At 53.5% G+C, this 24,375-nt stretch overlaps 9 protein-coding genes across 9 annotated transcripts; 4 read left to right on the forward strand and 5 right to left on the reverse strand.

The window, feature by feature from the left end:
* Positions 1–357: 357 nt before the first annotated feature.
* Positions 358–1,971, reverse strand: QC761_611670 (uncharacterized protein; the record flags this gene model as incomplete). Its single annotated transcript, XM_062881569.1, has 1 exon — positions 358–1,971. The coding sequence occupies one exon, from the start codon at positions 1,969–1,971 to the stop codon at positions 358–360; it is 1,614 nt and encodes a 537-aa protein (XP_062729021.1).
* A 719-nt stretch (positions 1,972–2,690) lies between these two features.
* Positions 2,691–4,899, reverse strand: QC761_611680 (uncharacterized protein; the record flags this gene model as incomplete). The annotated part of the gene is made up of 3 exons (XM_062881570.1): positions 3,543–4,899; positions 3,321–3,481; positions 2,691–3,259 (listed from the first exon to the last, which is right to left on the reverse strand). Exons 1-3 carry the CDS (start codon positions 4,016–4,018, stop codon positions 2,691–2,693), a joined length of 1,206 nt encoding a protein of 401 aa, XP_062729022.1. The 5' UTR covers positions 4,019–4,899.
* Positions 4,900–6,116: 1,217 nt separating this feature from the next.
* On the forward strand, positions 6,117–6,513 carry QC761_0087890 (uncharacterized protein; the record flags this gene model as incomplete). Its single annotated transcript, XM_062872933.1, has 2 exons — positions 6,117–6,313; positions 6,375–6,513. 2 exons carry the CDS (start codon positions 6,117–6,119, stop codon positions 6,511–6,513), a joined length of 336 nt encoding a protein of 111 aa, XP_062729023.1.
* Positions 6,514–6,521: 8 nt separating this feature from the next.
* On the forward strand, positions 6,522–8,361 carry QC761_0087900 (uncharacterized protein; the record flags this gene model as incomplete). The annotated part of the gene is made up of 2 exons (XM_062872934.1): positions 6,522–7,680; positions 7,775–8,361. 2 exons carry the CDS (start codon positions 6,522–6,524, stop codon positions 8,359–8,361), a joined length of 1,746 nt encoding a protein of 581 aa, XP_062729024.1.
* An 822-nt stretch (positions 8,362–9,183) lies between these two features.
* On the reverse strand, positions 9,184–10,822 carry QC761_611700 (uncharacterized protein). The gene is made up of 2 exons (XM_062881571.1): positions 9,544–10,822; positions 9,184–9,480 (listed from the first exon to the last, which is right to left on the reverse strand). Exons 1-2 carry the CDS (start codon positions 10,590–10,592, stop codon positions 9,303–9,305), a joined length of 1,227 nt encoding a protein of 408 aa, XP_062729025.1. The 5' UTR covers positions 10,593–10,822; the 3' UTR covers positions 9,184–9,302.
* A 101-nt stretch (positions 10,823–10,923) lies between these two features.
* Positions 10,924–15,732, reverse strand: QC761_611710 (uncharacterized protein). The gene is made up of 2 exons (XM_062881572.1): positions 12,127–15,732; positions 10,924–12,070 (listed from the first exon to the last, which is right to left on the reverse strand). The coding sequence occupies exons 1-2, from the start codon at positions 13,766–13,768 to the stop codon at positions 11,022–11,024; spliced, it is 2,691 nt and encodes an 896-aa protein (XP_062729026.1). The 5' UTR covers positions 13,769–15,732; the 3' UTR covers positions 10,924–11,021.
* Positions 14,324–17,693, forward strand: HTZ1 (histone H2A.Z). The gene is made up of 4 exons (XM_062881573.1): positions 14,324–15,821; positions 16,189–16,320; positions 16,398–17,282; positions 17,332–17,693. The coding sequence occupies exons 1-3, from the start codon at positions 15,711–15,713 to the stop codon at positions 16,584–16,586; spliced, it is 432 nt and encodes a 143-aa protein (XP_062729027.1). The 5' UTR covers positions 14,324–15,710; the 3' UTR covers positions 16,587–17,282; positions 17,332–17,693.
* A 220-nt stretch (positions 17,694–17,913) lies between these two features.
* Positions 17,914–18,380, reverse strand: QC761_611730 (uncharacterized protein; the record flags this gene model as incomplete). Its single annotated transcript, XM_062881574.1, has 2 exons — positions 17,914–18,088; positions 18,316–18,380. The coding sequence occupies 2 exons, from the start codon at positions 18,378–18,380 to the stop codon at positions 17,914–17,916; spliced, it is 240 nt and encodes a 79-aa protein (XP_062729028.1).
* Positions 18,381–18,900: 520 nt separating this feature from the next.
* Positions 18,901–24,292, forward strand: PIN4 (Peptidyl-prolyl cis-trans isomerase pin4). Its single transcript, XM_062881575.1, has 4 exons — positions 18,901–20,783; positions 20,868–21,462; positions 21,526–22,353; positions 22,413–24,292. The coding sequence occupies exons 1-4, from the start codon at positions 20,406–20,408 to the stop codon at positions 22,466–22,468; spliced, it is 1,857 nt and encodes a 618-aa protein (XP_062729029.1). The 5' UTR covers positions 18,901–20,405; the 3' UTR covers positions 22,469–24,292.
* The last annotated feature ends 83 nt before the right edge of the window (positions 24,293–24,375 follow it).

Below are 24,375 nucleotides of genomic sequence, written 5' to 3' on the forward strand. Positions count from 1 at the left end.
AAAAGAGGATGGATACACAAGAGTTGCGAAGAGTGGCAATTTGCTAAAAATAGCGGAGGTGAAAACAAGAATTAAGGTTATTATGCGTGCTGGGTGAAACAGATCGGCGGCCAACTGGTGTACATGTAGATGCCAATCAAGGAGTGCACCCCTTTGCGCATTGTCGCAGAAAAGGCCTGCTTGACAAAGTCGGCGGTTATGGCTGGCAGCCAATGGGAAGGCTCCAATCTATATATAGGATGACGCAGATAAAAGAATTGAAGACAATCAGTCCTATTGTGAGCATTGTGAGCATTGTGAGCCGCCCACGACAAATCTATTTTATATCGCTACTTCTTTTTGTAGACACGGACGGTTTCAAAGAAATTCGTTGATGGCCTCCCAGAAGTCGCTCGCCGCCTCAGACATGGGCAAATGCCCGGCGTTGGGAACAATCTTGAGCTCTGCCCCCTTCTCGCCGAGATTGGCCTTGAAACCCTCCATAGCCTTGACCAGAGCGCCCTTGCCATCGCCATCGCCCACAACGAAGAGAGTGTTGACCTTGCATCCCTTCATTTCCTCTCTCATGTTGTAGCCCCAGAGTGCCTGGCAGCTGTACTTGAAGCCCTCGACGTTGTTTCCCGCCACCATGTCGGTCATCCACTTGGCAATCTCGGGCTTCTCAGTCATGGTGTGAGGATGGAACCATCTCTCCACCGTCACACCGGCCAGGTCCCGGATGTTCTTCTCAGCTACCACAATGCGGTCCTTCCAGGCAGCTGTGTTGGCATCAGAGCTGGCAACGTTGAAGTCGCAGGCCACGATCCTGTCCACCAGCTCGGGGTACTTGAGCGCAAACTTGAGCGTGGTGGCACCGCCCATAGAGACACCGATCAAAGCATGCAGCTTTTCAATCCTGAGGCCCTTGAGAAGAGTCTGAAGGTCGTCGGCAAGCATGTCCAACGTCGCCGGAACAGGAGGCAAGGGAATCACATGTCTGCCGCGGGTGTCATATCTCAGGATGCGCAAGTCGGGACGCGCAGCCTTCAGAATGGCCACCAACTCATCCCACATGTGGTAGTCCGTCAACAGAGAGTTACTGAACGCCACGGTGGGGGCCTTGGGCGAGACGTTGCCCTCCAACCGGTAGCGGATGGTGAGCCCATCCTTGGCATACACATAGGCATTCACAGCCGCCGTATCCTTCCCAGGAACCGTCTCAATCTTGCCGTCTTCCCACTTAAAACCCTTGCTCTCGGGGAGCTTGCTCAGTGTCTCCAGCTCTCTTGGGCCCGGTCCAAACACGTAGAACAGCTCATACGTCCGCCTGTGCTTGGCCGCGATCCACTTGTCAAACACCTCAGTCCGCCACTTGGTGTCCATGGACGCCTTGTGCTCCTCCCCTCCCAGCCCATTCACCTTTTCATATTCATGCAGCGTCACAATTCTGACCTTGTCACCTCCCTCGATCAAGGAGGGAGTCCGGCACATCCTGCTCCTCAGCCAGCCCGGAATCTTGCTCAACATGGGAATGTGTTCCTCCAGGTACCACTTGGTGATCTCCTTCTCCCCTTGCTCCCCGCCCTTGACTTCAACCTCGACGGCGATCAGAACCTGTCCCTCGGCCTCCCGATCGCTTAAGTCCTCAATCTTGGTGAAGCCCTCCTTGGCCTGTTCTCCCAGCAGGTCGAAAAATCTCCTGTCGACGTCCACTTGGCCAATGGTCTCACCTTCCCGCTTGGTTCTGTTCTCTCTCAGCTGCGTGTAGACGGGTGTTTCCAAATGGCGCATTTCGATGACGTCGTAAATGGCCAGGAACTCGGGCTTCAGAGAGTCGGTGGCCCGGTAGCGGAAACCATTCGGGAAAATATGCGGCAGCCGGAGCCGGGTCGGGCCGTGCTCGTTTTGGTACCACTCATGGAACTGGTTGAGGAATTCCTCGTCGTGGCGACGGGGCTCCATGGTGACGTACAAGAGGCCGGGATTGGACATTTTGTCTGTTGAAAACGCAGAACAACAAGTGAGGTGATGTTGAGGGTGCAAAGTTGAATTGAAAAGGACGATCGATATATGTCAGTCACCAAATGCTTAAAGTATGTGCCAAGCGTGACGTTGACCCGACTCAATCACGTCCTCGCTCACTCACAGTTTCGGCAGTCAAAACGGAACGCGAACAGAGAAAGTGGAGTTTGCTGCTCTCGGCTTTTGTTCCCGGGGTTCCAAAAAATCCTGAGGCAAAGCGTTTTTCCGCTGCAGCTGTTTTTGCACTTACTTGGGTGGGTGGGTCTGCAGCTTCCAGGATGACTGACGGCCAAGTGCACTGAGGAAAAAAGAAAAGGGGTTGAAAAGGGGGTTGATGATAAGAAATGGCCATTTTGTTTTACGCTTACTTCTGTATGACCTCAGAATACACTAGAATACAATCATATGACCCAATGGATGTTGATATCCACGACTGACCAACCGACCGGGGCTTTTGTCTGCGCCATTGCGTTTTGTTTGCCAAACCCGATGCTCGCAGCCCTATGCTTCCATTCCCGGCTGCCCCAATGTTGAAGATGCAAAGCCCTCGAACCAACTCAGGCACCTAGTTGGCTCAACCGTGAGTTCAAAAACCAAAAATGGCCCCGTCAGTACGCCTGCTCGATCCCACCTTCCCTTGCATTGTGTACATTGGTAAAAAAAAAAAAAAGCACCCGCCGTGCACCATCTTACGCTTCTCCCCAAATCTCATCAGCAATCTGGCGAACAAGTGCCAACTTCTTCTTCTCGTCCTCCTCGCTGAGGGGGTAGCCTGTCTCATGGGTACTGAAGCCGCACTGAGGGCTCAGGGCAATGCGCTTAAGAGCCTCCTCACGTGTCTGTCCACTGCCTTCAGCTACGAAGTTGGCGGCCTTGTAGATGCGCTGTTTGATTTCCTCCTTATCTTCCAGATCACGCAGCTTGGTGCTGATGGCACCAATGACCACATGTCGATCCTTGGGGAGGTACTTCAGAGGCTCAAAACCGCCGGCACGTTCGGTGTCGTACTCGAGGTAGAAAGTGTTGACCTTGAGATCGGTGAACAATTTCTGGGCAATGATATCATAGGCGCCCTCGGCAAAGTGGCGGCCGCCGATAAAGTTGCCTCGGCAGAGATGCACACCGGTGTGAAAGTCAGCGGGGAGCTTGCTGATGGAGTCGTTGTAGAGCTTGATGTAAGCGTCCAAAAGATCATCCACCGTGCCAATGTTGTCCTTGTCCTCCTCCCATCCTTGACGGAACTTGTCGGAGCAAAAGTCTACACATATTCCAGCATTGTTAGTCTTTGGGCATGTGTCGAAGACTGGAGGGAAACTCACAAGCAAGGCCAGGGTCGTCAAACTGGACATTTCTGAGGCCAGCCTTGTACAGAACATCAAGCTCGGCCTGGTACACCTTTGCAACGTCATCAAAGTACTCGGCATCGTTAGCGTACGCCTCCTTGGTGTAGGCTCGCCCTTGCTTATATCTCATGTGGAACCTGAACACGTTTGTCAGTCGTCCATTCCTAATAACACCAACGCACCCCAAAAGAAACCTACCAGGCAGGAGTGATCATTGTGAGCTTGATGTTGTCCCACTCGCTCTCGGGCACAAACTTTTGGACCAGGCGGAGCTCATGAAGGTTAGAGACCGACTTTGCTGGGTTGAAAGACAGCTTTGAGCCGGCAATGACCGAGTCTCCCGGCATGACCTTGCGGTCTTGCTCGATCAGGCTGACGACGTCTGGGTGATAGAGACGGAACATGGATGCCTCGGCGTCCTGAAGACGGATAGTGCCCTCAAACTCGTCCCACATGAGACCCCAAAACCTAGTACGGTTGTATTCACCACTCGTGACAGCCTTGAAGCCAAGGTCTTGCTGAAGCTTGACCACCTGCCCGACCGCCTTCTCCTCGACGGCAGGAAGGCCAGCCTGCTCCTCACTGAGCCCCTTCTCGCGGATGGCCTCTCGCACGTCGAGGAGCTCCTGAGGCCGCAGGAGCGAGCCCATATGTTCTGCACGGAAAGGCGCCATGTTACTGTGTCTGTGAGGGCTGGCTGAGAACTAATTCCTGGGACGCTTCGGGGTTCACTCAAAAACACAAAAGGAGAAGAAAGGAGAAGAGGGAGGGGAAACCAGGAGGCCGTGAAGGAGGGGCGGGAAAGGTAGATGAGTGTGGACGGGAGCGGGGTTCCATGTGGTCAGACTGTGACCTCCACTGGGGTTGATGGGTAGGGGCGAGGCGGATGATACAACAACGCGTGCATGGCTTCCGGCATATCCAATTCAGCCAGGCCGTGGCGCCTGTATAACTGGCTGGCCATTCCACAGCCCCCATCTTTCCCATGCGAGAAGGGCAGCCCGGCTGGGTGGAAGAAACCGAGGGCGGGGTTTGTAGTAGGTGGAGAGGCGGGGTGGAGATCAGGGGTGGGCTCTTTGCCCCAACTATTGCGGGCCAAGATTGCAACCATTACGACTTCATGCTGAATCGGGATTGAATGGAAGCGCCGAGGGAGAGGGAACGCAGAAGGGTGTGGTAACCGAGAGGTCGAGTGCTGGTTCGTTGATCAGTTTTATAGCGTGTTTTGTGCCATGCTGAGATGTGCCAATGCTTTGGCAGCAGTCGTCAGTGGGAATGGGAATAACCTCAGTCAGAAGCATGCCATCACCAGTCAACATCTGATGAACGACCAGGTCACTATCAACACCAACACAAAAATCCATTGCGGATGTCAAAAAAAGCGCCGACTTGCATGAGCCAATGAGAGTAGCACAATACCACTTTTGACCCACTGCTTCAAACAGACAACCGAACTCCACGATCTCTTGTCTACGAGGAAGCACAGCCCCAAATACTTGCTGTAAAGAAGATGCCTCTGGACTATTTTCAAATTTCTCTCGCCTTGAAACTTTTCTGGATTAGATATCTTTAGATCCCTCTCAATCAAGTATCTTTGGATTCCTCTTATCCAACTTTAAAAGGCATAACGTTGTGTGTATTTGGCCCCATTAACTATCTTTCAGGGCCGTTATCCATCATATTGGTCTTCATTCTTTTGTTTGTGGCGTGGCGAAAGGATAGCAAACACATCTGCTGTCGGCCTCAGTGCATATATATGCAGTTGCCTGGAGGGGGAGCTGCACACTTGGGCATGCAGTGAAAGCACACAACTCGAGGTCATTGGGCCATGGGCAGCAGCTACCAGTGTAAAAGTTCGGGGTCGCAAGCCATTGCTGCTCAATGCATTTCTTATTTTCTCCCTTTCTTCTCATCTTTTATCTGCTCAGTGAACCAGCAATTGCAATGGAGATCCATATACCAAATATCCCCGCGGATTTGACTTTCAAGTCATTTCAGCGCCTCATTGAACCAATCCTTAACAACCTTGGTATTGTCGATTACCTCTGTGAAAAGACACGTAACAAAAGGTACGCCAACATCACATTTCTCGAGCCGAGTGACGGGAACCGCTTCCTATCAATCTATGGTCCTCACGGAAAGCCCTTGTCGATGCTGGGCCATACTGTTCGCTGTCGGTTGAGCAACAAGGGACCGGATCAGACGACATTGAAGGTGATCAGGCATGCAATAGACGAACGTCAAAGATGCAAGTCAAAGCCCCATGTCCAGCCCCGGCCAAAGTCAGAACCGCTCCAGGCTTCATGTCTAAGCTGTGGCTTGCACACATTCGTCGATGGAAGATTATCGTTTGTTTCGGAGTGGGATGCTCAGGAGGGCTGCTTGGTTCCCTTTACCAAGCGGCATCTCATCTTCAAACTGACAGATAGAGGCATCGTTGTCCGCATCCCACGCAATGCAGTCGTTTAACTGGTCTGGTCGGAGAGCGGCAGAGCGTCTGTTACCCTGTCACAACCCCCTATTATCCTAGCCAAACGGTCCCCTGAGAAGTCAGACGTAATAGAGCTCGATGGCTTTGGTTCTATCCATCTTGATTTTAGCATATTTGCAGATATATTCTCTCGTCAACAGGCAAAGCCCAAGCCACGACAGCGACTTACTGCTATTGACGATGGCCACAGCAATGTTTCCGCATTTTGTCTCGTCTATCACTTCCAAATCACCGCAACATCCATTGGCACACATGGCGCGGGCGAACACTTTCCCAAAGAGATGTGGAACATTACAGAGAAGGAGCCCTATCAAGTCACGCGAGCTGATATCAAACTCTATCATGCATCTGACCTCCCGAGGCTGGGCCGCTTTAGTGAAGCTCTGACTCGTCTCAACAACCAGCTTGACTCGTACACGACAAGTAATGACTTCCCATTTGGTATCTGGTTTTTGCTCCAAGCTCTTGTCTATAACTGGTGTGTGGAACTGGCGCCGGCTATACGGTTGTGCACATAGGCAGTGACTGACATCTTGTAGTTATCTTCATCCAACAACGGTGCAGGCCCTGGCTAGAGAACTTCTCGGCCGTTCCAACATCTCGATTGACGCCTTCAGGAAGTTTTTCGACTGGATCGACTACCCGGCACCTGAGAGCAATCCAAAGCAGTCGAAGTAGATGGGATCATGAAAAGCCTCGATGTCGCAGAAAGACAAATCCACGAAGCCCAGCTCATCAGGGCGGAGCTGTTCAACGACAATGAAAATTCGACCCGCATCTTTCGTGTTTTAATCTCTCCCAGGCGTATAACCCTCCACGGGCCAGAGCTGGAGACTAAAAACAGGATCCTCAGAAAATTTGACGGCAAGGCCGACTTCTTTTTCCGAGTCCAACTCTGCGATGAGAACGGCCAGGATTTGCTCTTCAACCCCACCATCTCACTTGACACTGTTTACAGTCGGTTCAAGTCAATACTACGCAAAGGAATTGCAGTCGCCGGCAGGCAATACAAGTTTCTGGGCTTTTCCCACTCTTCGTTGAGAGCCCATTCACTGTGGTTCTCAGCCCCGTTCTACCACGAGGGTAAATTGCAAATCCCCGAATACATCATCGAGCAGCTGGGCGACTTTGCGCCCATTAGATCACCGGCTCGCTGTGCTACTAGGATTGGTCAAGCGTTTACCGAAACGCCATACTCTGTGTCCCTTGTAGACAATGGGGTCCAAACGAGCGAAATCCCGGATGTGGAAAGAAATGGCAGGGTGTTTTCCGACGGGGTGGGGGTGCTTTCGCCCCAGACAGCAGAGGCAATCCATGCTGCTATCCCTGAATCCAAGGGCAAGCCGACCTGTTTCCAGATCCGATGGGCCGGGGCCAAAGGAATGCTTTCTCTGGACACGGAACTCGGGGGCAGTCAGATCTGTATCCCGCCGTCCATGAAAAAGTTCGAGTCACCCGACGAAGCAAACCTGGACATCTGCGACATGGCTTCCAAGCCAATACCAATGATGCTGAACCGCCAAATGATCAAGATACTGGAAGATATGGACGCACCACCCTGGTGGTTTTTGGAGCTGCAGAGAAAGGAAGTCAACCATCTACGTGCCATCACGAGGACCGTCTCCAGTACGGCCAGCTTCCTGGCCATGAAGGATATCGGGGAGAGTATTCGTCTCCCACACCTCCTCCGGCAGACCGAGTCCATGGGGGTTGGCTACCGCCAAGATCTGTTTCTTTGCAGTGTGGTGGAGACGGCCCTGCTGAAGGAGATCAAGTTGATCAAACACAAGGCACGCATCCCTGTCCCCAAAGGTATCACTCAGTTTGGTGTCATGGATGAGACGGGTTTTTTGCAGGAAGGCTAGGTGTATGTGAGCTTCGACATCATGCAAGGTCGGTACCACGAGCCTCCAGAGTGTCAAAAGGTTGTAATAACCAGATCCCTGGCACCGCACCCCGGCGATATCCAGCTCGCCCACCACGTCATCCCTCCCGAGGGCCATCCTCTCCTGCAGTGTCGTGTTCAGCCAGCGGGGGGACAGAGATCTGTCCAGCATACTCTCGGGGGGAGACCTCGACGGGGATATTTACAACATAATCTGGGATGAGGCAATTGTGAGCCAAGTCAGGTCATTTTCACCAGCCGACTACCCATGCCTACCGATCGTGGAGCTTGGCAGAAAGGTGGAAGCAGCTGATATGATTGATTTCTTTGTCGACTTTATCAGCCAGGATTGCTTGGGTGTGATCGCAACATGGCACATGATACTTGCAGACCTCGCACCGCAAGGCACGCATGATAGCGACTGCGTTAAACTGGCCGAACTCCATTCCCAGGCCGTGGAATTTTCCAAGACAGGGAGGGCGGTCAATCTTCGCGAGCTTCCCAAAACCCCCAGACAAGGACGACCTCATTTGTGCGTGCATCACCAAAACTGTCTCGATGTCTGCCTACATGAACAGGTTGTGCTGACGTGTATCTCAGTCTTGCCGCAGGGTCCCAAGTGCTCGTCCAAGAAAAAGTAGATGTTGTTTGATGAACAGGGGGTTGATGAGGATGATGACGACGACGAGGCCGATCAGGATGGGCCGCGTCATAGCTATTACCGCAGTGACAAGATCCTAGGACAACTATACGATGCCGTCGACGAGGAAAAGATATGGCACCAAGACATACAACTGCCACTTTTGAGCCCAATGACAATGCATTCTGGCGCCAGATGCTGATGGTCCTGGAACAGCGCGTGGCAGCGGCTTCAAAGGTCAACTGCATGTGGCGGGACCGCTTGGACGAGGCGCATGGAGTTCGCCATACGCCAGTATTTTTCTTCCCTGCGTACATGATATGCTAACTGATTTCTACAGGTATGAGGATGCCATGTACGACATCATGGTGAATTATTCCGACCATCCATTTAAGCCCCTTCGTGAGACGGAAGTGTTTCTGGGATTTATAGTCAGCAAGACCGGGTCTGCAAGCCGCCGCCAACGCGACAGGTCCATCAAGATGAATGACGAGTTTGAGCGTGTGTCCAAGTTGGTTATGACGACCATGCACAAAGGGCCTGGTGCCCTGGAGCTGTGTCTGGCGTGTGTGCACGCTGGACTGGTGGTAAAGGAACCTCGAGGTAGGCAAGCCTGGCACCGAGGCTCATATGATAATATCGTGAGCTTTCGGATTGTGGCGGCGTCGGCATTGCTACAAGAGCTCAACGCCATCGAGAGCAATGATTGTTTAGTTTGATATATTCTGCGAGTTAAAGTAGGTAGTCTGTTCTTTTCATATACAAGTTTGGAAAACAACTCGGAAGCACCGTAATATTATCATCTAAAGTCGGGCAGAATTCATGGGGTGATAGGTTCAAAGGCCGGAAGCATAATTAGATTCTTATAGAAATAGCTGTCCCATCCATGGGGGTTTCATATGCATGCTCGTCATCAAAACATTTCGATCCGTTGGCTTCATATCACTCAGATGAAAGCCTATGCTCCACACTTGGAGGGTATGTCCACGCAACCGACCACAGCATGAGCTTATAAATGGCTCTTTTGAACAATCCAGCGTTTGGCTTTTTTCTTGGTGTCAGATCTGGGGTCGAACACAGAATCACGATATTGCCCATGACGTTGAATAATCGAAACACTCTGGAGTGTCACTCACCATTAGCAAACCAAGCTGTTTTCAGGGTTGGTGGGATCAAAACTTACAAGTTTAACCCAAACAAGGCCAGCGCCGCCTGCATTGCCGCATCAACGTCCCTCTCCGGGTGGTTCACGATCTGCATACTGATGTAGTAAACGGGCGGGATCCAGCACCCCAAGATGGCAAGCTCCAACAAGAGGGTGTATCGGTATGCCCGCTTCCTGCTGCCTCGGAAAAACAGGAAGCCCATGACGATCCACAGCAGCAGAAACGACGTGACGGACGGTGCAAAAACCATGACTGCCCCTCTCCAGTACCGCCAGCTCAGCCCGGCTCCCGTGATGCCGAGGGTTAGTTGAACCCAGCCCAGTATGAAGAAAAACAAGAGGCTGTTGTTGTAGCTACGATAACAGTTGCCCTTGTGAAAAGGACGACCATCTCTCCTGGTTCCTGGACTGTTTGGATCGGGAGGCCCGGCCACGCCTTCGTGATTCCGTATCGGTCTTCCACACCAACGGCATATCTGAACCACGTCCTCGGTGCCCAATTTCACCCTCTTCCCAATCTTTAATCTCTCATCGTTGGCCACCAAGGCGCAGTCGACGCACTGGGATGCCAAAGGCCACCCCTCATCCTCGTGACTACAAGAGAGCAGGTTAGAGCGGAAGGGGTCATGCACCAGGCATGTCTTGCAATGCTGAAGGAGGAGGGTCGTCAGTTGCTCGCGGCCAAAGAGGATGCGCAGCTGGGGAGGTGAAGCGAGGGTGTGGAAAAAGCGACATGTCTTTCGGAGCTCCAGGATAGACACAAAGTTCAGATGGCGCAGAATGTTGTTCAGCAGCTCAGTGGGCAGGGCCAGCAGGTGGAGTGGAGGTTTCTCATGACTGTCTTTGCCGGCCGACGATGCTTGACTATCTGGCGGGTGAGGGGGGGAGTTTGGTTTGGGTTGGGTGGCGATGAGACGAGTGATTTGAGCATGTCCATCCTCGGGTTTTCTGGCGTGCTGTTTTCCCTTGTTGGCGAGAGACGTCAGCGAGCGTCGGACCGTCGTGATGATGGATGAGAAGGGAGCTCCAGCTCCAGGCCCCACATCAGACGTAGCTGTTGTAGCCATCCCGTCTCGGGCAAGCGTGAGCGTGCTTCGACGTTCCCAGATGCTCCCAAAAACAAAAGAATCCAAAATGAATCAAGATTCATGGGTGGCCCCAAAGGGCGCTACAAATGGGATGTTTTGTTGATGACTGAGGGGTGTTAAATCAGGCAAGCAGGCGGGCGGGCGGCACTGAGGCAGGACATCAATGAAAGCCAGAAAAGTGGGACCACGGGGCAGGTGGGGCTTTGGGCTGAACACTTAGCATATCCGCCCACTGAGACAGCCTGCCAGCCCAGGTTGACACCAAAACACCAAACACCCCGACACTCGTACGTTACACAGAAGCAAGTGGCAAAAGTACAGAGATCTTCTTGGATTGGCCTTTCTACTCCGCATTTCCTACTTTTCTACATGACATCCAAATACCTTATTCCCAAACTCCGATCACTGTTAATGTGGATACTGTTGTCCCAGGTTTGTCTGACCTGGCCCCAGCTCATAACTCCCAAAGAACCCTCCTGGCGATGAAGCTGTCACCGTCATGGCTGAGTGCGGGCTGATGGGTGACTTCCCCTGTCCCGGCATCTGCAGCTGCTGTGGCTGTAGCTGTAGCTGTTGCGCATGCGCATGCTGCAGGTGATGCTGGTATGGCCCCTGCTGCTGCTGATACACCTGGTTCATATCAAGGCTAAGTGGGTTCGCGCTGCCTCCCTGGAAACCACCTGCGCGTCTCATGCTATGTTGGAATTGCTGCCTCACTGGAAGATTCGTGCTGCCAAAAAAGTGGTTCGGGACAAGATTGACACCCGGCTGCTGCCGTAAGAGATAGCCGGCTGCCGCAGCCGTGTCGAAGCTGATCCCCGAGTCCCCCGAAGGCACCCGCATATGGTGGGAGGCACTCCCATCTGTTCCTCCGGAGGTCCCCAGAAGCGGCGCGCCAAATGTTGGCCGCTGTATCTGCCGCGCTGTCGGAGCCGGCACAGTGATACCAAGCTGACGCCTTGATACTTGTGCCGGGAGAAGGGATGCCACATTGGTGTCACTCAATCCTCCCGGACTGACGGCCTGTCCATAGCCTCCCGGTGACGGCGCATACGACATCAACGGCGGCTGGCTGGGACTCGGCCAAGACGAATCGTTGTTGATGGGCGTGCCATGCGTCGAGGACGCCCCGCCGCTTTGGCCGTTACTCCCCAGTGTGTCTCTGCTCTGAATCGGATGGAGGGGTGCTGTGTGGCTAGCTCTTCTCGCCCGCTGAGGGCTTGCTGTTGGCTGTCGAGGGCCCTGGTTGCGGGTCCGTCTTGGCCGCCCAGAGAGTTGGCTTGTCCGTAAGCGGCAGGTGTCCACAACAGAGTCGATGTGTTCGTTGAAGAGGCTGAGCAGGAGGTCTGGGTCGTGGAGAGGAAACTCCGTCGCAAGCCGCTGCCTGAGTTCATCGCGGGAGGACGGCTTCCTGAATTCGGCATGCACCTCATCCAATTCTGTAGGGGGCACAAAATCTTACCAGGCGTTAGTAACTATATCAAACCAAAATTGAGTAGTTGTGGGTGCTTACTATAGTCAGGGATCCCTTCCTCCGTGCCAAACAGCACGTCCCAGAGCGTATCCCAACAGTCCACCTTCGAGTTTGCTTTTCTCCCATTGAGAACCTCCTCTACCTGTGGCGTGATGCCGTCTTCGGGGTCCAGACTTGATGGCACATCCCGTACTTCACACATGAGATGTATCTCTACGGCCGAATGGGCGACCAAGTCCACGTGGCTTGCTAGATCCTCCTTGCATCGCGGACACATAAACGGCGGTATCGAGTTTTGTCGGTGGAAGTTCTTGATGTGCCGTTTGAGCTGAGGGATGTCGGGGAAGGACTGTACCGCGCAGCTCTGAAAGTCTCGAACGTTGAATCTGATGGGGTTTCTCTTGCGGAACGGACAGCTAAAGTTTTGGCCGTGGCTATGGTCCGTTATTCTTTGTCGCTTACCGCCACCGCCCTGGCGATCATCTACCTCGTCGCCATCCCCGTCTTCTTCTTGCTCTCCGCCTTCGAGACCCCCACTGAGTCTTTTTTTCGTCCCGTTGTAGTTTTTACGACTGCCCTGGCCACTTGATGTGCCGCCATAGCCAGTTGTGTGGGCCGTGCCTTGGATAGGAGTGCTGTTGAAACCTGCATGACTACGAGCTGCCTCGTTCACTGGCGGGACGACAGAGTCGGCGAAATGCCGGCTACCGGACCGGGCAATATATGATAGTTCGTCGAGACAGTAACTCACCGATTGGTAGGCCGCTGACGCGGTGCCTTGGCTCAGTTCACAGAGCTCGACACCAAACACATGCTTGAGGGCTCTGTCGAGGAAATCCTGCACCGAGTTGTCGTCCACTTCTACGTCGCTCAGAGAATCTGGAGTATTTTCATCTGCCGAGGAATTGAATCCGTCCGGTGTGGACGGACAGCCTCCATCTGCTTCAGAAGATAACTTATCCCGTTGCTGTTCCGGCTCGTTGTTATCGCCGTCCTCCTTGCCAACTATGTCGCAAGCGGCCCTGAGGTCTGGATTCGCCGCGTCATCCGTGATCGATCCAGCTTGTTTCTCGATAGGTGGAGGATGTGTGATATAGTCTGAACTCCTCCGGTACGGCCGATCCGAATGCACTTTCCGAGGTGATGGCGGAATGTCACTGACTGGCTGCCGTTGGCGAAATGAAGAGGATCTGTCAGTATCGATAGGAGCCAGAGGCTTTGTCGGTAATGAAGAGCAAGCGATAGAGCGAGATGGAGAGCCGTGAGGGTAGGGAGGTGATGATGCCAGCACCGATTCAACATCAAACGTTTCTTCGTCAATGGCATCAGGACTTTCGGGCTCGGTGATGTCGGTGACAGTTGAAGCGGCAGTTAATCCAGAGGCCACAGACCAGCCGGTGTTTGACCTTCGTTGTTGGAAGTTCAACTGAAACCTCTCACATGAGTCTCGCCTCTCCGGTTGATGGCGCTCGGCGATGGTGTCCTTGATGGTACGAATGGGAATGGGTTGATCCTCTTGAAAGCCTACCCGAAGCGGCCGGTCTGGAAGGGTTTCCTTGACTGAAGAATCTGTACCGGATCTGATCTTCTTTGCTGGTGCTGGTATTGCTGCTGCTGTGACGGAAGATGCGTCGTGGGTGGCGGTTGCAGCTCGTGTTGCTGGTGAGGTGAAAGATTCCATTATACGCAAAGGTGAAGGGCTGGAGCCCTATAGTGTGTAGAGTCTGGTTGACGATAGGTCAGGTGTAGAATGAGGGCTTCTTCGTGGGAATGAACGTCGTCGTGCTATATCAGATTGTGTTGTTTGTGTGTGAACTGGGAACTGGTAGGACACGGCTGCAGCTAATATTGCATCTGGCAACACAACCACACAGTCTGCCCGGGCATCGACGGGAGGAACCCGTAACGACAACCCAGACATGATTCCTATTTGAACTTGTCTATCCAGCAAGCGCAAGGCTGTGGTGGGATGCCGCTCGCACCCGGCGTGGTGAGGTCAGGGGCGGGCCTCCATGGGCTGCCGCTGATGCGCCACAGATGGGAATAATTGAAGAGGCACTGGCTGGCGGTTATGGGAAGCCGCTTGGAAGTGACCGGGGGTTTCTGCGGCCCAGCCACGACCCAAACTACAGGGGGGAGTGCAACCCATCAAGGCAGAATGTATGGCAGCGTGGCAGTGCCTTTTAACTCCGCCGGGCGGGTGCATCATTGGCTCTGGTGCATTGGGCCTGGCGAACTTCAACCTCAGACTTGAAGTTTCCAGCCATGTTGTCGTCTGCTCCCAGTCAATTGGTTGTGATTGCCCTTTCTCAGGGTGCTGCTCAGGTGCTGTTGATTTTCCGATAAGAACACTAGTCCTGATCTTTACAAACCTCCTTGGCCGCATTCGTTGTTGCTGTGTAAAAGTAGGCGCAACGTGAGCCTTCTCGGGGTCGGGTAATCCAGCATCATGTTGCGCTGACTGGGGGAACATCAAAATCGATGGTCAGGTACCAGGTGGCCCATTCCGTAATGTCGCATAACCAAGCTGTCAGAAGTAGGAAGCGATCATGAAACCAAACAGAAGGGGCCTGTGAGGGAGCAAGAAGGAAGAGGCAACCACAGAGATCAGCCACGGCCTGGCGGGGACTGTGCACAGCTTTCTTGGCGTGGAGGTGGCTGGAGGCTGGAGCGCAAGTAGGATGGTGGGTCCATCAACAACGACATCACATCACAACGGTCTTCAATGCCCGTCCCAAATCGACAGTCAGACCAAGTTTGAGCCGCCATTCCGACCACCGCCGCAACCCTCGCAGAGATTGCAGGCACCTCGAGATGGTGCTCCTGACATGTTTCTTGGAGACTCTTTGTCTTTTTACCCCCTCCTGGCTGACCAGCATGGTTGGTTCAACGGTCAACCTTGCGAGTGTCTGCCCAGTGCTAGCAAACAGCCAGGCACACACACTCCAGGTTCTCTGAGCGACACACAACCCAACCCGACCCGACGCTTCTCTGCAGACTTGACCTGTAGGACACCGCGGTAGATTTCATGCCGTGGTGTCTCTGGAATGTCTTGAGCAGTCCCTGCTGTTCTCTCGCCAGTCCAGCACAGGCAGGCAGGCTTCCCCTTTTCCCCTCCCAAGAGGTAGATGCCCGGAACTTGCCGTTCAATGATAGGTCAGCTGCCGGACAGCTGGCAGCTGGTGGTAGTCACTGGAACAAACTTTGCACAAGAGCTGGTGTGCACAAAACAGAAGGCTGGAGGGGCGGGTCAGGTGCACAAGGCTCGCTTATTACCTTAGGTACCTTGGTAGCTGTAGTTTACGGGAGCTTCTGCTGAACTCTGGCAGCTACAGCACCTGGGGTAGCAAACAAACCAGCAACACATCAGAAGCATCATCAGCGACGGCCGGGGGAGCTTTTGATTTTTCGACTCGTCAACACATCACCCGTCGCGAGAAAAACACCCGACAACAAATCCATCCACCCCCTCCTCGATCTTGTTGTTCCCATTCCCGTCCTGTTCTTCGATTACACAGCTCCCATCAATCAAAGCGCTACCGCCTATTTTTTGCCCGCCCATCTGCACACCGCACACCGCACACCCCGCGCCTCGCAGCACATCACAACATTTCATCATCACCATGGCTGGCGGAAAAGGAAAGTCCTCGGGCGGCAAGAGCTCTGGTGGCAAGACATCCGGTATTGAGGGTTCCAAGAAGCAGCAGAGCCATTCTCAACGCGCCGGTCTGCAGGTATGTCGCGTCCCGCTGAAGCTGGCCTCTTTTCTTCCATTTCGTCGTCGACCCCCTCCCGCTGCCCGCATTGGGACCTACTCCGTGAGCTATCATGAGCACGCGTCTGCCGCGCATTCCGGACCTAGCTGTTGTTTTTGCCCTCCCCCATCGCCCAATGTCGCGCCCACCTTGTCCACCCCGGCGGTGCTCTGCGCATGCATTGCGCCTACCTGCCCGCTGCTGTCAGGTCAGGCACAAGGTCTACCATCAAAACCGGTGCCAGACCTTGTCGCATTGCATTGATGCTTATGGCAATTTCTTTGTTGTTCTTGGGGGTTCCCCCGCCTCGCAGTTGACGCCAGCATGCTAACACCAGATTCTTTAGTTTCCCTGCGGCCGTGTGAAGCGCTTCTTGAAGCAAAACACCCAAAATAAGATGCGCGTCGGCGCCAAGGCTGCTGTCTACGTTACTGCCGTACTGGAATACTTGACTGCCGAAGTTCTCGAGCTTGCTGGAGTACGTTGTCCCATCTCAACCCACCTCCTCGTCTGTCCGCCTCGAGCCTGGGCTAACTGTTATCTCTTTGAATTTAGAACGCTGCCAAAGATCTCAAGGTCAAGCGTATCACTCCCCGCCATCTCCAGCTCGCCATCCGTGGTGACGAAGAGCTCGATACCCTGATCCGTGCCACCATCGCCTTCGGTGGTGTTCTCCCACACATCAACCGCGCCCTTCTGCTCAAGGTGGAGCAGAAGAAGAAGGCCAAGGCCGCCGAGGCATAAAAACAAGACCCTCTCGGACCCGACAAATTTTCTTTTGGGCACTGTATTTGCAAAACAAGTGCAACATACGTTTAACTGATAAACCGGCCGTTTTAGCAGCACGTGCGATGATAGGGTGGTGTCAATTTTGAGGGATGCGGGTTTAATTTGTTTGCTGCACCGGGATACTGATATCTGGTGGATTTTTATTTTCCTTTAATGTCGGAAGCCTGCGGACACTAGCGACCGAGGTAGAGGGCTGGCTGCCAGCAGACTGTGCAATACAGGCAGGTCTCCCAGTGGTCTTTCCACGACACACAAGCCAACCTCGTTTGTCATCATTATCTGGGAACAGTGATGAGCCCTGACCCATGACAGGACGGGTGGGAAGGGAGAGGGAAATGCCAGTGGGAAACGGTGCTGATCCTTTGGTCCTGCATACACACACACACGCGCGCGCGCGCTTGGGCAACACCTCGATATGCTACAACAATACAGAGCAGGATATTGGTGAGGAGAGGTTATCTTAGGTAGCGAAGCCAGGACCCTGGGGTCCACGTGGTGCCAGATGGATGCTTTTACTACGCCCTTGTCAGTATTTCATTTGTCACTGCTATGTGAATGTCTGTTATTGGTCAAAATTTCTTTGCTCATGTGTCTTGATGCTAGGGTTGACGACGTCTGGAGGGTAATATATAGGTAATTTGTACCATTTAGGTGATTCCATTCTCTTTTAGTTGTTGTGCTATGCTGACTCCGACAGCAGCATCACGGCATTGTACCCTGCTCCCGTTAGCCGTCTCGGCTGGTCTAGATCGCCACCTACTTCGCCTGTCTTGAGCTGGATGCTTTCAGAACAACGTCATTACCGTATCGTTGTCTTGCTTCTCGGGCTCGGGACCCGGATCAACAGCCTCCTACCTGTAACCATTTTCGTTGTCTCGAGTCAACGTTACCCTTCCCTGTTCATAAGCCTCAAAGATCATATGCCGGCACTCGGAAGGGTAGTCGCAGTGCAAGGAGCAGTCGTGCTTCTTGTTGACGTACAGGCGTTCTTTGGCCAGGACGACCCTTTGCCTGTGACTAGATGTCTTGATGGGGGACCACTGTACCTTTTCCATTTCAGCGCCGTCTTCATCATCGTCATCCGAAGCAGGGGAGAAAAAAGACAGCGGGGTGGTCTGAAAGGTAACATAAGATTCCGCCGCCAGCTTTGTCGGTGTGCAGGAAGTTGAAGACGAGGGAGAAGGCCAGGCGACGCCAGGAGTTGTAACGCGCCCAGCCAGAATAGTCAAACGTGGAGGCACAGGTTCGGTTGCCCCGTCGCTTTTGAAGCTGCTTCGGGCGCTTAGAATTGAGGTTGGGCTTGACGACGGGAGAGGTGAGAGTGGTGCAGAAGTAATGCGAGCAAGCCAGGCAGCGGCGAGTGGTGGCAATACGGTACTTGGCGCCGCAGTTGTGACAGCGCCATTCCCATCTTTGGGGGCTTGGAGGGGGAGGAAGGGAAGTGATGAAGTTGGTGACTCGTGGTGAGGGTATTCGAGGAGGGGTGGGGGGGAGGATTGCTGGGAGCATTTCAATCATTGTCTTTGATTTGAGACAAGCACTAGTTCATGAAAGCGGTGGGCGCGGGCTTGACAGGAGAAATGCTAGGCCTATTAGTTTTTCAGTGTCAAGACAAAATGGAAGTAACAAGTGAGGTTCTGGCTTGGGTTAGTTTCCAGCTCTGGTTTGAAAACGGGAGCCGCACCCGCTACTTGACACGCCGTGGATCAAAGAAATGGCCATAACTTTGAACAACAGAGACAACAACATTCTAGTTTTGGCAGATTCCAAAATACTGCATGGCCTCTTTGTGTCGACACTTGGCCCAGCTGTATCAGAGCATCGACACCACTACCTACACCACGTTAGAATACTCGGCGCTGAAAGAACAAAGAGTCAAAGACTTCTTTCAAGAAAACACTTAGGAATTGTCTTTGACAGCGGCGGCATGCACTAATACAATGCTATTTTCGGATGGCCCAGTCGCAGACACAAGGTTACTTGCAACCATGTGTGTGACGATGGCCTCTCGGCCGCCATCTGGCTCAGTCCCTGACAGGGTGCCAGCTTGCAAAGTGAACCCACGTCACGGTGAGATGAGATGAGGTCACAACGGCCAGAGGTGTCAGTCGGCGGTGGTCAGCATCAGGGTCGTGTGGCGAGATTAGGAGAGCAGGCGTCGGCTTGCACAGTAGATCCAAGCGTCGGGATACACTGTAGACGATACCCACAAGCAAACACTGCGGGACCCTTCCGAGATGACGACTCCAGCGGCCCCGCAAGCAACGGCCAGCGCTAGAATCAGGAGAAAAGGGGTTCTTTTATTCTGCCGGGTTCAGCTCCGAGATCAGCCCCCTTGTTGAGTGTTGACAGGCACACAGGGGAGAAAGAGGACGGGAGGGAGTCGGTCGGCGTGGGAGGTATCATGTGACGGCCATGGATGCCCCAGGCATAAAACATCGAGGATAGGAGGCACGCCCATACAGGCTCTCGACCAGTGGAAGGGCTTTGTTGCCTTGCATCCAATGACGAACACTGGGGAGCCAATGGCAGGGCCACAAGACGCTCTGACAGAAGCATCCATCCATTCAGGACCCGGGTGGCAGAACCTGGAACTTGACGGCGGGGAGGGCGGCAAGGCACATCTTGTAGGAGGGAAAGAAGCGACAAAAAATGGCGACGGGAGTGGATAGAGATGGGCATCTGGCATGGGGGGGGACGAGAAGACAATCTGAATGAATCCAACCTGGAAGGGGGGAAAATGAAGAAGGTGCAAGCCATGGGGACGAGCTTGCGTTTGGCACGCTGGATGTGGTGGGGCCATAAAAAGGCGGGACGATTGTATCCATTCTCGCTCCCTCCCGCTGGCCTGGTCTCTTCACCCTTTTTAGCCTCTTGGGACTATTTTGTGGCCGACTGCCCCCCCACCCTCTGGATCGCCTGTTTTTTGCATTCAACGCCACAGAAAAAGAGGTCCCCAACAACAGCGTCCGAGTTGACTTTTCTGACAAGCGCAGCTGCCACCATCTCGGGTCGCCTCTCCATCTCTTCCTCCAACCCAATCCGCCGCTCTCCAATCTTTTTTCGGTTTGGTCAACCCAGCGAAACCTACGACTACCACCGCCAGCAGACGACGTGATGACATAGACCTTTCCCGTTCCCTTTTTTCTTCGAGTTACCCTTCCGCTGCTGTCGCCGTCTTCTTACCCTGTCTGTTGTCGTCTGTCTCTGTTCCACTTTTGCCTCTCTAGGTGCCTCTGTCTCTGATCTAGCCCTGCTCGCTGCTGTCTGGCTGTCTGTCCGCTATTCCGCTGCTGCCCGCCGCACTGTGGGGATTTTTGAGAGAGAGGGAGAGGGAGACCAGACGAAAGTGGGTGAGAGAGAGCGATTTGCTTTTCACGAGTTTTCCCCCCCCCCTCCCATCGTCCCGACGGACGATCGAGTCTTTACCATCACCTCGCCCGTGTCATTGCGAACCACAAAATCACCGCCCAAAACCACACCAAAAACTCCACCTGCAAAACTCTGCACCTTTTTGGCTTTTCGGTCTTCGGCTATCCCCTTCTTCACCCTTCGCATCGTCCGTCGAGCGAACCGATCCGATCGACCGCCCCGAGCCACGCTGGGTCTCTCGACTCGCAGTGTCAGAGCCCGACGCCTTCCCATTCCCATCGTGTGCCGCATGAGGCCGAGCTTCGATCCCGCTGTCCCGCAAACGTCACCTCTTCCCAAGCTTGGCTTCTGTCTTGCTGGATCTTCGCGCTAACTGTCGCGATTGCTAGTCTTCGGGCAAAAATGAGCGAACAGTCGGGCTACTACAGCGGCTATGCGCAGCAGCCAACACGGTCCTCCCCCATTTCGTCCAGGACGGGCTTCAACACCGTCTCCGGACTCCCAAGCGCCATGCGGCCTCAGCAGCGCCACCAGATAGACTCCTTCACCCAGGGATCTGCCTCTCTATTTCCTGCCGAGGACCGCTTCAACCCCTACGAAAGCAACTCTTTCAGACAACAGCAACAACAACACAGAGCACCACCAACACCAGGCTTCCCGACCGACAATTATATTGCCAATGCCCAGGCATGGGCGTACAACGGTGCCAACACGGTGAACGGAGCAATGGGCGACAGCAGGCTTCGGCCGAGTGCCTCTCGCAGAGCAGCTCTGCCCACGGTTCGTCCAACTCATCAGCCACATCTCGCACGCGCAGCTAGATATTGTGATCTTTTTTGCTGACTTTGCTTTTTGTTTCCACAGGAATGGACCATGAGCGGCGAGCAAGGTCTGGGGAGTCAGGCCCTCAACACCCCTTCAACACAGTATTCGGTCATGGCCAACTTTAACAGCCAGAGCATGGGGATGATTAGTGGTGATGGCTATGGCTCCGAGCGGCATGGCTTTGCGAATGGCATGTACGACCCTCGTCACGATGCCAAGTCCATGTCTAGCGACCTGATTCCGACCGCCATTGTCATCAAGAACATCCCGTTCAATGTTCGCAAGGAAATGCTCACATCCATCATGTCGGACCTGGGACTACCCCAGCCATATGCCTTCAACTACCACTTTGACAACGGCATTTTCCGGGGACTGGCCTTTGCCAACTTTCAGAGCCCTCTCGACACACAGACTGTCATTGAGCAGCTGAACGGATACGAGGTTCAGGGCCGCAAGCTGAGAGTCGAATACAAGAAGATGCTGCCAGAGCACGAAAGGGAGAGGATTGAACGCGAGAAGCGGGAGAAGAGAGGCCAGTTAGAGGAGCAGCACCAGCCCCTAACACTGCAACACCAGTCCTCGATGCACTCTCTAAATGCCGCCCACAGCACCCGATCCCGCACTTCGCCGCTGCGTAAGTCCACGACAAAATCAACAATGAAGCTCTCGGCATCAGCTAACCCAGCATCCATTGCAGGGGATGTGGACCTCAACAATCCAGACACTCTGCAGTTCTACACGGAGCTTACCCTGTTCCGCAACGATCCCAACCGTGAAATCCTGGTTTTCCCCTCTACCATTACACCGCATCAGCGCCGAACCGTCCACATTCTCGCGCACAATATGGGACTGGAGCATCGCTCGGTTGGCGAGGGGCCGCAGAGACAGCTGCACGTTCTCAAAGAGTCCGCGCCACCTGCGTCCCTCGTGCACAACCTGCCGGGTGTGTCGGCCGATGCCCACCGCCGTGGTCTGAGCCGTGCTGCTACCATCGACTTTGCTGAGACCCGGAACAGTGGACCAGGCCACTATGCCACCATGGGCCGCTCTAGCCGTCATGGCCCGACATTGGAGCTTCCGGACAGCCCAGATGGTGGGCTAAATGCGCTCCGCGGCGTCAAGTCGTTTGCCGACCTGCGTTCGTACACGCCCAGCCCTTCCCTGTCCTCGACAGGCTTTCCTCAAGCTGGCAGTGTAGCTCAGTACGGAGAGTACAGCGCCAATCTTGCCGGTCAGAACAGCTCATTGACCACACCCACGACTCCGGGTACCAACTCCAACAATGATCCCTCCATGTTGATCCCGGACCTCAGTGGCATGACATTGAGCGAGAACTTTGGCAGCAACAGACTGCGCCCTCGGGACGCACCTGGCGCCATCGGCAGCCAGCGGCCCGTGATGAACGGGTCCAGCACCCGCAGCATTCCCGAACGTCAGCCACTGGGCCCAAATGGAGATTGGGGTGAAGGCATGGCCGGTTTTGCTGCCCGCGGCCGGGCCAATGGCCACATGCAACGGGGAAGCGGTACGTGATCTTTGCTGGCCAGCTCTTTGAACACCACATTGACTAACTTTTTATTGCAGAGTCTTCAGATACCGCGGTGCGTTCGGCAACCACTTCCGCGGCCAGGTTCCAATAGGAGCGGAATCGTGCACCTGCCAGTTGTGTGTATGTTCCGCGTGCTGATCTTGAACGAGCCAACCGGGCGTCGTATCCCTCCGGCTTGCCCGCACAGCAGAGCCGACCGCAGGCCCAACAATTACCTCACATTCGCTATCCTTCCCATTTTCTTTCTGGGCCGCCGCTTCAGGATGGTCAGAGAGTTTTCGTGTTTCCACCCTCGCCTCCCCTTTACTGATGGCATTGGAAGAAATCGATTGAGCAAAGTTCGTGTGGGTTGAATAGCTGCTACGGCTGTTGGATTAAAATAATTTGTTGGAATACGGACGGATGGGCGCCATCATTGCGACCTGCAACACACCAAAGCAAAACAGCAAAACAAAAAAAAAAGACAACTATCCGCATCTACACATACACTCGCAACAACCGCACAGAGTCACTTCTTCGCCCTTGCTGCCTTCGCCGAGCATACGCCTTGTAATATTGTTTCAGAAGCACGTCTTCGGCCCTTCCAAGACTCTGGTTTTCCTCTTTTTTTTCCCTCGACCTCCCTCAACTGTCCGTGGTTCGTACCCAAGCTCCATGATGATTGGCGACGTTGCCGCTCCTTCGAGCCTTTGTGCTATGCTCTCCCGATAATGAACGACGATGGAAATACGAAAAGAGACGGGAAAATGAACGAATTGGGTATACAGAGAAGACTTTATACACCTCATCTGGGCGACCAATTTTGTGCCAATCTTTTGATTGGCATTAGGCAAACCTCCGCAAGGCAGCATTCCAGGATTACTTTTTCTTTGAGCTGCCTTGGTTCCTTGGACGCCCACCAAGGCTTTTCCCCTGACGCAAAGCGTCCTGGGTTTGCCCCGCCAACCACTTGTTTTATGAATGTTATGGTTGTTACGACGTCACGTCCTAGATGGCTACGGCAAAGCTACACCACCCCTTTGCTTGGTGGGCAGGGCACTTGACTACTTGTTTCGACTCAATGTGCGGCCCGCCAAGAAGAGCACAAAACCGGTGCTATGGCATACGAAAAAGCAAAAGGAACTCATCTAATAGACCGCACACTCAGGTGTGACTATCCACGCCCCTTTTTCTACCCTTTCTTGATGCATATAGGTGTGTCCCTGACAATGGACACGACATTGCATATGTCAGCATGATGTGGTGACCAGATAGTGATGAGCGCCGGTGGGGGGATGGTGGCGCACAAATCTTCTACAGGTTGTCGTTGAAAATAACAAAAGTTTGACTTGGTCCATGTTATTTCAGCAAAGCTGCATTTGGGTTCCTGTTACTGTTTTTTTGACTTATTCGGTCTACTTTAATATATGTCTTTTGCCTCGATGTTTCTTTTCTCGTGGTTTGTGTTTGTCTTTGGTTTGGGTGGGCTGCTGCGAGAAAGACGATTCAAGAACGCACTTCAAGGGCTCTATAATCACACTATCCTTCCACTAGCGACAAACTTTTCTGGGCATGATATGATGGGTGGTGATGACGGTTGATGATGGGACCGAGGCACGAATGAATTTGGCTGTCGCAGTTTAAGCCAAGAGACATGAAAATGGGGGTATAAAAAAAGGATCGGGATCACAAGCAAGAATGATGTTCATGGTTATGAAGTATGAGTACTTCTATTTGCTGGGAGCGAGATATTGGCGGCTTGGCTTATTTCCATCATTCTCATCAAATATGCGGATACCTTCACTCTTGGTGTTGGAGTCCTTGTGTAGATAGACCGTTGTGAGTTCCAATTGTTCAGGCGTCGGGCAATTACCGGGCTAGTCACCTAATATGAGGTTGGCTGTTCCTTTTTCTCTGTACATTGCTATCACGTGAAGGGTTTTTCAACAAAATGTAGGGACTGCCAGCTACTCACCAAGGGGATGTTCAAAGAAGGTTGGGCCACTAATGTCACGGTTA

Source organism: Podospora bellae-mahoneyi, chromosome 6 (assembly GCF_035222275.1).
Source record: "Podospora bellae-mahoneyi strain CBS 112042 chromosome 6, whole genome shotgun sequence".
Taxonomy (NCBI): Eukaryota; Fungi; Ascomycota; class Sordariomycetes; order Sordariales; family Podosporaceae; genus Podospora; species Podospora bellae-mahoneyi.

What these genes read in the sequence shown, in the direction of transcription:
- QC761_611710 (XM_062881572.1), bottom strand. Translation starts at nt 13,768, where the DNA reads ATGGAATCTTTCACCTCACCAGCAACACGAGCTGCAACCGCCACCCAC. An exon ending in GGAAGGGATCCCTGACTATA is followed by an intron (nt 12,071 to 12,126) that starts GTAAGCACCCAC and finishes ACGCCTGGTAAG; the next exon opens with ATTTTGTGCCCCCTACAGAA.
- QC761_611700 (XM_062881571.1), bottom strand. Translation starts at nt 10,592, where the DNA reads ATGGCTACAACAGCTACGTCTGATGTGGGGCCTGGAGCTGGAGCTCCC. An exon ending in GCCTTGTTTGGGTTAAACTT is followed by an intron (nt 9,481 to 9,543) that starts GTAAGTTTTGAT and finishes GTGACACTCCAG; the next exon opens with AGTGTTTCGATTATTCAACG.
- PIN4 (XM_062881575.1), top strand. Translation starts at nt 20,406, where the DNA reads ATGAGCGAACAGTCGGGCTACTACAGCGGCTATGCGCAGCAGCCAACA. An exon ending in GCAGAGCAGCTCTGCCCACG is followed by an intron (nt 20,784 to 20,867) that starts GTTCGTCCAACT and finishes TTGTTTCCACAG; the next exon opens with GAATGGACCATGAGCGGCGA. An exon ending in ATCCCGCACTTCGCCGCTGC is followed by an intron (nt 21,463 to 21,525) that starts GTAAGTCCACGA and finishes CATCCATTGCAG; the next exon opens with GGGATGTGGACCTCAACAAT.
- HTZ1 (XM_062881573.1), top strand. Translation starts at nt 15,711, where the DNA reads ATGGCTGGCGGAAAAGGAAAGTCCTCGGGCGGCAAGAGCTCTGGTGGC. An exon ending in CTCAACGCGCCGGTCTGCAG is followed by an intron (nt 15,822 to 16,188) that starts GTATGTCGCGTC and finishes CAGATTCTTTAG; the next exon opens with TTTCCCTGCGGCCGTGTGAA. An exon ending in AAGTTCTCGAGCTTGCTGGA is followed by an intron (nt 16,321 to 16,397) that starts GTACGTTGTCCC and finishes CTTTGAATTTAG; the next exon opens with AACGCTGCCAAAGATCTCAA.